General features: G+C 38.1%; 1 protein-coding gene across 1 annotated transcript in view; it reads right to left on the bottom strand.

Moving 5' to 3' along the window:
- LOC306849922 (serine/threonine-protein kinase WNK2-like) overlaps nt 1-12,562 on the bottom strand; it is a gene marked incomplete at both ends in the record, with an annotated part of 97,968 nt that overhangs the window by 49,936 nt on the left and 35,470 nt on the right. The window contains 3 exons of the mRNA XM_079385305.1: nt 3,876-3,982; nt 4,969-5,212; nt 11,044-11,263. Coding sequence (XP_079241431.1) covers nt 3,876-3,982; nt 4,969-5,212; nt 11,044-11,263 — 571 coding nt within the window. The remainder of the gene's footprint in view (nt 1-3,875; nt 3,983-4,968; nt 5,213-11,043; nt 11,264-12,562) is intronic.

The raw sequence follows: 12,562 nt of genomic DNA on the forward strand, positions 1-12,562 counted from the left end.
AACATAGGAAATCTCACTGCTCTTGCCTAAATCACTTTTTTAACTTTAATAAGAAATACAGTGGTGTGAAAAAGTGTTGGCCCCCTTCCTGATTTTTAATTTTTTTGCATGTTTGTCACACTTTAATGTTTCAGATCATCAAACTAATTTAAATATTAATCAAAGATAACAAGTAAACACAACATGCAGTTTTTAAATGAAGGGTTCTTTTTAATGAAGGGAAAACTAAATCCAAACCCACATGGTGAAAAACCCTGTGTGAAAAAGTGTTTGCCCCCCACAATAAGAAAGAGACTGGGCAAAAATGGCCTGCATGGCAGAGTTCCAAGACGAAAACCGCTGCTGAGCAAAAAGAACATAAAGGCTCGTCTCAGTTTTGCCAGAAAACATCTTGATGATCCCCAAGACTTTCAGGAAAATATTCTGTGGACTGACGAGACAAAAGCTGAACTTTTTGGAAGGTGTGTGTCCCATTACATCTGGTGTAAAAGTAACACAGCATTTCAGAAAAAGAACATCATACCAACAGTAAAATATGGTGGTGGTAGTGTGATGGTCTGGGGCTGTTTTGCTGCTTCAGGACCTGGAAGACTTGCTGTGATAAATGAACCATGAATTCAGCTGTCTACCAAAAAATCCTGAAGGACAATGTCCGGCCATCTGTTCGTGACTTAAGCTGAAGAGAACTTGGGTTCTGCAGCAGGACAATGATCCAAAACACACCAGCAAATCCACCTCTGAATGGCTGAAGAAAAACAAAATGAAGACTTTGGAGTGGCCTAGTCAAAGTCCTGACCTGAATCCTATTGAGATGCTGTGGCATGACCTTAAAAAGGCGGTTCATGCTCAAACCCTCCAATGTGGCTGAATTACAACAATTCTGCCAAGATGAGTGGGCCAATATTCCTCCACAGCGCTGTAACAGACTCATTGCAAGTTATTGCAAACGCTTGATTGCAGCTGTTGCTGCTAAGGGTGGCCCAACCAGTTATTAGGTTTAGGGGGCAAGCACTTTTTCACACAGGGCCATGTGGGTTTGGATTTTGTTCCCTTCATAATAAAAAACTTCGGTCACACTTTATATTAGGTAGCCTTAACTACTATGTACTTACATCAGAAAATAAGTACAATGTACTTATTGTGGTCATATTGTATTTTAAAACACTTTTGCTGCTATTGAGGTGGGATACGGGTAAGGTTAAGGACAGGTTTGGTGGTATGTGTAGGTTTAAGGGTGGGTTAAGGTGTGAGGGATGGGTCAACAGTGTAATTATAAATGTAACTACAGAAATTAATTACAGATGTAATTACAAATAGGTATTTTTAAAAATATAAGTACAATGTAAAAACATGTATGTACACAATAAGTGCATTGTATCAAATGATTAATTTCAATGTAAGTACACAGTAGTTAAGGCCACCTAATATAAAGTGGGACCAAAACTTCATTCAAAAACTGCATGTTGTGTTTACTTGTGTTATGTTTGATTAATATTTAAATTTGTTTGATGATCTGAAACATTAAAGTGTGACAAACATGTAAAAAAATAAAAAATCAGGAAGGGGGCCAACACTTTTTCACACCACTGTACATATTTAATTTACACAATAAAGAATATGCAATATGTATACTGTATGTAGCATTTCTTATTTGTTTGTTCTGCTGTAGTTTTTTTGTCCTATTGCTTGTAATTAGTTTCTTATTCTTATTTATTTGCTGACTGACTAGTTTTTTTCTTTTTTTAATTTAGGCTTGAATTAGTTTTTTGTGATATTGACATTGGTGCCAAGAATTATGAAATTTCTATGGTATCAATAATTTTGATATCATAAAGACCTTATTTAAAGCAAAAAAAAACTATATTGTGATATATATACAGGTCCTTTTCAAAAAATTAGCATATTGTGATAAAGTTCATTATTTTCTGTAATGTACTGATAAACATTAGACTTTCATATATTTTAGATTCATTACAACACAACTGAAGTAGTTCAAGCCTTTTATTGTTTTAATATTGATGATTTTGGCATACAGCTCATGAAAACCCAAAATTCCTATCTCAAAAAATTAGCATATCATGAAAAGGTTCTCTAAACGAGCTATTAACCTAATCATCTGAATCAACTAATTAACTCTAAACACCTGCAAAAGATTCCTGAGGCTTTTAAAAACTCCCAGCCTGGTTCGTTACTCAAAACCGCAATCATGGGTAAGACTGCCGACCTGACTGCTGTCCAGAAGGCCATCATTGACACCCTCAAGCAAGAGGGTAAGACACAGAAAGACATTTCTGAACGAATAGGCTGTTCCCAGAGTGCTGTATCAAGGCACCTCAGTGGGAAGTCTGTGGGAAGGAAAAAGTGTGGCAGAAAACGCAGCACAACGAGAAGAGGTGACCGGACCCTGAGGAAGATTGTGGAGAAGGACCGATTCCAGACCTTGGGGGACCTGCGGAAGCAGTGGACTGAGTCTGGAGTAGAAACATCCAGAGCCACCGTGTACAGGCGTGTGCAGGAAATGGGCTACAGGTGCCGCATTCCCCAGGTCAAGCCACTTTTGAACCAGAAACAGCGGCAGAAGCGCCTGACCTGGGCTACAGAGAAGCAGCACTGGACTGTTGCTCAGTGGTCCAAAGTACTTTTTTCGGATGAAAGCAAATTTTGCATGTCATTCGGAAATCAAGGTGCCAGGGTCTGGAGGAAGACTGGGGAGAGGGAAATGCCAAAATGCCTGAAGTCCAGTGTCAAGTACCCACAGTCAGTGATGCTGGTGTTGGTCCACTGTGTTTTATCAAGGGCAGGGTCAATGCAGCTAGCTATCACTATCACTTCATGCTTCCATCTGCTGAAAAGCTTTATGGAGATGAAGATTTCATTTTTCAGCACGACCTGGCACCTGCTCACAGTGCCAAAACCACTGGTAAATGGTTTACTGACCATGGTATTACTGTGCTCAATTGGCCTGCCAACTCTCCTGACCTGAACCCCATAGAGAATCTGTGGGATATTGTGAAGAGAAAGTTGAGAGACGCAAGACCCAACACTCTGGATGAGCTTAAGGCCGCTATCGAAGCATCCTGGGCCTCCATAACACCTCAGCAGTGCCACAGGCTGATTGCCTCCATGCCACGCCGCATTGAAGCAGTCATTTCTGCAAAAGGATTCCCGACCAAGTATTGAGTGCATAACTGAACATAATTATTTGAAGGTTGACTTTTTTTGTATATTAAAAACACTTTTCTTTTATTGGTCGGATGAAATATGCTAATTTTTTGAGATAGGAATTTTGGGTTTTCATGAGCTGTATGCCAAAATCATCAATATTAAAACAATAAAAGGCTTGAACTACTTCAGTTGTGTTGTAATGAATCTAAAATATATGAAAGTCTAATGTTTATCAGTACATTACAGAAAATAATGAACTTTATCACAATATGCAAATTTTTTGAAAAGGACCTGTATATAAAATTACTCATAACGTGATATAATATTTTCCATATTATCCACCCCTAAGCTGTATGATTTGAGGAATTATTCATGTCTGGAGCACAAATAGTGTGAGCACCACTAATAAAACAGACAAACGGTCCACAGGGAATGAAACGCATACCGTGTTATCATGCATGCTACATAAGAAAAATAGTGAAACCCCTAGGCAAAAATGAAGTAGATGATGACAAGGTGAAAACACAGGCCAGTTACAGAGCTGCAAACATTGTGTCACTCTGATAAAATGATGGTCAGCATTTAAAAGCTATGTGAGTACAAGCATGCATGTGTACGCACATTTCACACACTAGCAGGGCAATGCAAACTTCACATATAACTGTGGTTTCTGACGTGCACCAGTGACAGTGATGGGGAGTGATACGGACCTCCTGGTTTGCCGTGGAGACAGATTCCTGTAAGGACTGGTATATGACACTGTGAAGACCACTGCTGTGGGAGTCAGAGTACACAGTCGAACCGATGCCACTGTCAGCTAGAGAGACAGAGAGAGCACAAACGCATACTAGGAATATTCTTGTCCAAACACAACCAAAACATCTGAGTATTCTGACCATTACGACAGAATCAGCATCACTCGTCCCTTAGTTTACATGGCAATGAAAGTTGGCGAGTGAGTCAGTGATTCATGCTTATATTTTAACAGTCTGATATTTTAATATTTTTAACCTTTTCATAGGTAGGTTTGAATGGTTAAGTTGTTTTTTCAGTTTTATTTAAAAAGTCTCTTCTGCTAACCAAGGCTGCACTTATTTGACGAAAAAGAGTAAACAATCTGAAATATTATTACAATTTAAAATAGCTGTTTTCTTTGTGAATATATGTTCAAATGTAATTGGTTGCTGTGATCAAAGCTGAGTTTTCTGCATCATTACTAATATGCTGATTTGCTGCTCAATTATTATTGGTGCTGAATTATTAATAATGGTTCATATTTGAACAAATGCATTAGTGTACTTCTGTAAATGAGCATCACTAAAGGATCAGCATTTATTATTCAGTATTTAATTATAACATGTCTTACTTTCTTTGGTAACGTGGAAGATGCTCTTCAGACCCAGGCTTCAAAAAAGTACACTTCCATAATGTACTTAAAGTGCTCTATTTTCGCACACTAATTTTGTACGTAATATACTAAAAATTATACTTGTATGCTACATTTAAAAAAAAAAAAATTAAAGATGCACACCAGTAATGCTTCCAGTAATAAAAATTACTTAAATGTCCTAATTGAACTATGGCCTAATCCTGGTTTAGTTTAAACCCTGTCTGTGAAACCGGGCCTTAGTTGATCTTAAGTTTATCTTAAGAAGTACTAAAGACTTATTTTTAGTATATTAAGTACAAAATTAGTGCGTGAAAATAGAGCACTTTAAATATATTATGGAAGTGTACTTTTTTTTTTTTTACCTGGGTAGAACTATATTTAATCCCATATGTTCACTAAACAGGCACGCTTACATGTGGTGGATGTGGTCCTGGCACTGAGCGGACACACGTGGACATGCTGATCCACCTCCGGCTCTTCAGGCTCCAGCAGACCAGGCGGTTCACAGAGGACGGGCCCCGTCTCGCCCGGAGCAACGCCGCCCTGCGAGGCCCTTGGCACCGTCCTCTCCCTGCGCCACTTGATCAGAGCCACTCGGTCACGGAGAGACTTGCCCACTATCTTTGCATCGCTCTCATGGAAGAAACCAGACTCAACCTGATGGAAGGATGAGAGGGGGCTGGTGTGAATGCGTATTTTTAGAGCAGAGAGAAAGAAGCGAGGGCTCTATTTTAGGAACAGAGGAACACAGATCACAGAATTAAAGAAAAACTGTCTGTGGAGGAAAGCTTAAACTAGACAATGCACACACACAGAATAGGGATGTGCATATCCATAACTGCGGCCGATGCGACATGCATCTCGATGCATAGCCAACGATACGATACATTAAAGATACATATGAAGCAGCTACCGATGCAATGCGATACGACTCACCCCATTACAATTAGATTCAGCATTGTGATTCAATGCAATATGATGCAATGGAAAAAAACATGATGCTATGCAATTCAGTATTGTACAGACAGCCTGCTTTTATTTCTATGAGAGAATGCCCTTGAGAAACAGTTAGAGGAGAAATCAATCTACATAAAATATTGGTCACAAATTATTGGTCACTCTCTAAGTAATAAAAGTATGGCACATCTACTAATAATTGCATTTAAATAAATAGTTTTTTACAGATGTAAATATGTAAGAAACGATGCATCGCGATACAAATGCCAACTTATATACGATGCACACTTTTTTAAAGCAATGCATCGCATCGTTAATTTTTATGCTGAAGCACAGATGCCAATCTGTGAATCTTACCATCCATAATTCATCAGAAAGAATCAGCCAAATATGACTAATGAGACCAAGAATTATTGTTGTTGCTGTCTCTAATTTAGGAAAAAGGCAAATAAACCTACGTAGAAATATAAACATTATATAATAGTATACAGTATATCAAATATAAAATTCTGGCAATTCTCACTGCGCTACACTGTGTATTAAAATAAAATAATACAAACAAAAAAAGTATTTAAAAAAACTGGGTGCACAACACTCTGCAAATCTTCTCACATTACAGAGAATTGTGGGGGAGATTTTCTTAATTGTCATTAAAAAAAAGTAGCAACAATAATTTTATGCTTTTGTGAGATAGAGCCCTGCATTTCGGCCCAGGCCCGACGGGCCCCGACTTCTTTACGCCTCTAGGGCCGGGCTTCGGGCCAATTTCCACGTCATAGTCCAGATGCGGGCCGGGCCTCGGGTCTGTTTTGGGTTTCTCCTTATTTTATATTGTAGACGTATCGATTAGTGATGAAAGAAATTGCAGCGCTGGTGGAAACAACAGGAGACCGTGCCGCGACTGAGAGCAGCTCGATGGTGTTTAGTGTCCCGCAGCAGCAGGTGCGCAAGTGACTTCAGCGCAGCAAAATGCACACAATAGACTAAAGCTTGCTGAAAAACCCCAGAAAACATAACCATGAATGTGTCCGCGGGAAATAGTAAGGAGATATTTGAATTATTTACTAATAAACTAATGTTTTCTGAGTCTGTGTCGCAAGGATGAAGTTGCTGATCCTGACTCGCCGTCTCCTCATTAGACGCGCCTTTAGAGATAAATGCATCTTTATTGATTATGATTAAGATTATAATAAAAGAGTTTCTGTTTTCGTATTTTTTTATTTCGTTAAGTAATAATTTAAAGCTTTCTATAGATATGTATCATGTCTGTGAGCCATGTATTCTCTGCTGAAGCTGCTGTTCAAGAAGGCAGAAAGCACATCATGTTTGTTTTCTTTGTTTTATAAAAGAACTACCTTTTGTTGGTATTGTGAGTGCGCACAAATACAAGTAGACCCTTTACAGGTCGGAATGATGTATTACTCTTACCTTTATCAAAAAAAAAAAAGGCTATTTTAATTTGTTTCCGCTGAAAGCAATGCAAGTGTTTGCTGGTGCCTCCATGTCCTGCAGAGCGCGCTTTAGCTTCCACTCTCTGCACAAACTCAGATATAGACTAGCACACATTATTATTATAGCGCAGGTTTAACGTTTAATCATTGTTACTGTATATACTTGAACTGTTTTAGTATATCTATAGATTTTATTTTAGGCAAGTGGTGATGATATGAGAAGGCTAAATTGATCAAACATAGGCTATGATCAGCTCATGCCGCTGGCCGCTTGGTCAAAAAAAAAAAACTTATAGGCTATTTAACGAACAAAAATGCTCCCAACGTTTTTCTAAATTAACTTAATAAAAAAACTAAATGAAATATAATAATTTTGCCATTACACACAAAGCTGAACTATTTTAATAGCCGAAGCAGTAGTATAAACTGTTTTAGGAGAAGGGGAAAAAAAGACGGGCTCGGGTCGGACTCGGGCCGGTAATTCTGATGAGCTGTCGGACACGGGCCGGGATAGGGCCTGAGCATCTCGGGCCAGGGCCGGGCTAGGGCCTAAATTTGAGGCCCGTGCAGGGCTCTATCGTGAGATTCATCCATGAAGAGTTTTGTGTAGAATGGTAAAATGTAAAGATCAATATCTGTCTAGTGAACAAACCGGGTGAAACAAGGGAACCTGTGGACTGTTTGCAGCGATCAGTATAAATAGCAGCTGCCGCCTCATTTTCCCTTTAGCAAACGTTCCCACACATTACAATGCTCAGATTACATAACGTGATTACAGCAAAAGGATTTTCCAATCCGAACCGGGTCCAGGAGGTCACATACTGTACTTAAGCGCATGCTTTAATATATGTAATGCGCTCAAGCGGCTTTGATTGCCTGTGTGTCCTGTACTAAAGCCTTAAAACCGGTTTTGTAAGAACTGAAGCAGGTGATCTAAAAATCCAGAGAAGTCTCAACAAGTGCGACTAAAAACACAGGATTCAAGTGCGGTTAAAGCAGCAGCTGAATGAAATGGGAAATGGACAACGTCCTCACGGTCAGAGGTTAGGAGAGGCATTTGTTAATGGACTATAACATCCACCTCACTAAAAGAATAATTCAGTGTTGGCCAGAAGATTATTCCATTAAAGAGCTTTCAGCTGGGAAATATCTACAGATCAGTGTTCATAGATAACATACCCGTGAAACAAGACGACAACATCAGATTTCACGGGCCATGAAACACTGCTTGTTTTTGTGGTGTTCTCATCCCACAGTTAAATCTCGTTTACTTTGTTTAAAAGGTTATTTTTAAACTGAAGAGTTCTAGCTCTAAATCCTGACTGAACGAGCCACATGCGAACCTGTTATAATCACTATTATCCACACTTACTACCTGTCAGATCACGTCTCTGACAAATGCAATTAGCCTTTTTCACACTTCTGTGTTTCTGGCTTCTGGATTGGAGTCAGCGGTCTGAGTGGCCATAAGTTACAAACAAGTAAAATGTTATTTCTTTGTAGATTATATATAGAGATCGACCGATATATCGATTTACCGATATTTTTCCCGATATGTAAGCATTTTGCCATAATCGGATATCGGTTTTGTAATATCGGATTCCCCGATAAACAGACGTTTTGAGAATTGCGCGCAGGATCGCAATTGCAACGCATCTGAGGGGAGACGAGACAACAACAACAACGGTACTTGATTTGCTGTAGTTAGTAAACTATTTAATATTACAGTCATTAATGAACAAATTAGATGTATTACATAAATGCCTGATATATAGTTTATGCAACTTGGCTCTAAGAAATATGATAAATAAGATACTCTGTCAAGCCCTGTCCCTATAAAGATATAACTTTGCCTGAAATAACACAGCCATGAATTAGCACATGGTAGAAATAAAAGCGCTGAATTGAATTCTCTCTGTGGTCTATTAGTCTCGTGAAGTCGGAGTCATGTAGATAATCCGTCAAGTCCTCTCCCAATAAAGACGTAACTTTGCATGAATTAAATAATACAGCCATGAATGATTGCATGTTGGAAAGAAAAGCATTGAATGTAATTCTCTCTCTGTTGTCTATATGCTCATCATTAGTCTCGTGAAGCCGCTTTCATATTGCAGTTCACTCAGCGGTTGATGCTCAAGAAATACTCAGCACGGCCACCGCATGTAACTTTTAACAAGATTCACTTTTTTGAAGCACCCTAAATTGTATTAACACTTACTATATAACCATTATGTCGTTTATAAACATCTAAATTAATACAACTCTATGGAAATTCTCCGCGATCGATCGCAGTTTGAGTAGCCTATAGTTCTGTGTAAATGCAGATAAACCGCGCTGTCAGCAGCATAATTTAGAGCATGCCAGTTGAGAAATGCAATAAAATACAATGCTTGTTATATTCCAATATTCCAGAGAATATTATTCCGTGAATTAACATTATCCAGTGAATTATTCTTCACTCTTTAGCCTATTAAACAGCTTATAAACCTACTAAAACTGTAGTTAAAAATGAAGTTGATATGACTCGTGTCCTTTATTTATTTTCTCCATTTGAAAACATTAGACATTCTACGTTTATTTTGCTTACTGCTAATATTAGTGTTGCTGCTAAAGCTTTTTATAAATAAAATGTTTTTTATTGTTGTAATACGAAGATTAAATTTAACATGCCAGGGCTCTAGACTGCAATCAAAATGGTAATTGTTTGCGAGTTAAAATTTGACGTGGTCGCATTTGTACGAGTGCCAGGTCTGCGCTACTCCAAAGCGTCTGCTTCATACAGCGCGCGCTGCCAGCCGCAGCACATTATAGCAGGAGTCAGATTTCACTGATCACGTGAAGAGAGGTGCTTTCAGCACGAGCGCTTAGTGGGTAGAGCCTGGTTCATACTCGCCACGTCAGCACGAGCGCGAAGGTGCGCGTCGCGGATGGAGCGCAATGGAGGATTTTGTTTTCAAACTAAAGTAAAAGACCGCTTCTTAAACCTGAGAAGGTGAACATGGTGGTGTTCTTGTAGAAAAAACATGCAAGTCCTGTCAGCGACAGCCAGTTTAGTTTTACTTTTCTTTTTGTTTTAGTTTTGAGAAGCTTGTTATCTTCGCTGTTTACCTCACGTTATGCTATGGAGGCTTTCCTTAATTAAAAAAAAATATAATATTAATATTTATTTTCTTCCTCAGAGTTTGCTAAACATTCTGTAATATACTCGGTATATAGTACAGCATGTGATGTGTCCTGTGCCATGCCTGGTCTTATTCGTTTTTGTTAATAATGTTATGTAAGCTAGTTTGTCATTGTCAACGTACTGTTTTATTGTTGTTGTGCTTTTTAATTAAGAATAACAATGAATCCATCTTTTGTTTTAGTCTTAAAAAATTAAAGGTGTATAGATATAAACAAAACACAATGATCTTTTCTTGTAAAATGTGACACCAAGATCGCAAATTTGAAAGTGAAAGCGCATGAAAAAAGGAATTCCTGTTCACAATTTAAATCACAAATAATACCGATGAAAAAGAACGAGTTGAATGTTGAACACTTTCGTTACCATATAACTATAAACTATGAGAAAACTTCATCAGCATGCATTGATTAATCAAATGTTCAAATGTGCAAAAACAAAAAACAAATTGCAACCAAATTACGTGCTCGTGCGACCAACTGAGAAAGTTAGTCGCAAAAGTGAGATCAGTGGGAAGAATGAGTCTAGAGCCCTGCATGAAGGACTGCTAATTCTCAAAACATTTTTTGTTAAGATGACTGAATGGAGGAAAAACCAAAGTGAAGTATGGACTTGCGTCACACAGTCATTTATTTACTTTATAACAGTAAATAAATATTGGTTCCGCATATCGGTTAGCGGGCACATAAACATGGAAATAATTGGTATCGGTATCGGTTATAATAAAATCAATATCGGTCGATCACTAATTATATAACAACAATTTGGAAAACAAACTGATATAATAGGCGCAAACCTGTTACTGAACTAACTTTACCCTGCGCTGATGTAATTTCTGATTTATGTGAAAAAGCCTAATTATTTCTCTTTGATGTTTTTGCAGGCACTCAAACACGCACCATCTCCTGCGCCACGGCTTCGGGGATCTCCTTCTCCAGGTCGAAGCTGAACTCGATGGCTCCTCCGTCTCTGTACTTGCCCTTCAGCCGGCGAGGATCCTCCACCCACAGCTTCAGCGCGATGGAGGTCTTCAAGCCGTCGTCCTCCTCCGCCAGCTCCACCCTCACGCCGGTGTCCTCCGCGAAGAACGCATGATTGAGCAGGTCCTTGATGGAGTAACTGTGGGAAGAATGTCGTAAGAGGGCACAAACTTCAAATAAACTGTGTTCTTCTTTAGCAATGGTGAGCTGTGCTGGCAGAATGAGTGTGAATGTGTGCGGGATAATTTTGAGCTACAGGCAAAAAAGTCAAAAATGTCGATTTTGGGGTTTTTCACGAAAATTAGTTCATTAAGCCCTTGTCTAGCAATCTCAAAGCTCCAAATGTGACCCTGGAGCAAAAAAGCAGTCATAAGTAGCGCAGGTATATTTGTAGCAATACATTGAATGGGTCAAAATTATACATTTTTATTTTCATTAGGATATTAAGTAAAGATCATATTTCATGAAGATATTTAGTAAATTTCCTACCGTAAATATATCAAAACTTAATTATTTTATTAGTAATATGCATTGCTAAGAACTTCATTTGAACAACTTTAAAGGAGATTTTCTCAATATTTAGATTTTTTTGCTCCCTCAGATTCCAGATTTTCAAATAGTTGTATCTCAGCCAAATATTGTCCGATCATAACAAACCATACATCAATGGAAAGATTATTTATAGATGATGTATTAATCTCATTTTTAAAAAATATAGGCCCTTATGACTGGTTTTGTGGTCCAGGGTCACAAATAGTAATAATCATCTAAAACTATCTTTATTTGTAGGTTTTCTGAGAGGAGTACCTTTTCTCCGCTCTCTTCTCGTGCTGACTGTCATCCAAAGGCGCTTCCGGCAGCGCGAATTACACAGAATTACAGTATTTAAATTTTCACGCAAACATAATCTGTTCTAAGTGAACGTTTGGGGAACTGTTGGGGAAAAACATCGGCTGTGTAACATTACATTAGATCCGTGCAGTACAGTAGGTCTTAATATATATATAGGCCGTCTGTCTCAATAATGTTAGTCTAACAATAAAAGAAAAGAGGGAATCACTCGCTGCAGCTGATTGAACTGCTTTTGTAGTTTTAATAATCAATTTGTTTGTAATGAACACACTAAGGGGATTTTTACATTCGATAATTGGTTTTTCTTACTTGAATGCTTTTGTTTAGATGTAAAATGGAAAAGGTAATGCATTCTTTCTTTCTTATATTTGTTCTACTGCTTTTTTGCATATGTTCTTATTTATAATAGCAAAGATAAAATAAAAATAGCTATTGCGTTTATTAATATAGTATTATTAAGAAAAGAAGTGGAGGAAAAGATGCAACGTTGCTGGTGATTTTGGTTTGGAACCTTCAGAAAAATTTATTTTTCTCAGAGTTGAGTTTGCTGACTCTGTCGACTTCAATTAGGTGAAGCTCGGTCATT

This window comes from Barbus barbus, assembly GCF_936440315.1.
Source record: "Barbus barbus genome assembly, chromosome: 29".
NCBI lineage: Eukaryota > Metazoa > Chordata > Actinopteri > Cypriniformes > Cyprinidae > Barbus > Barbus barbus.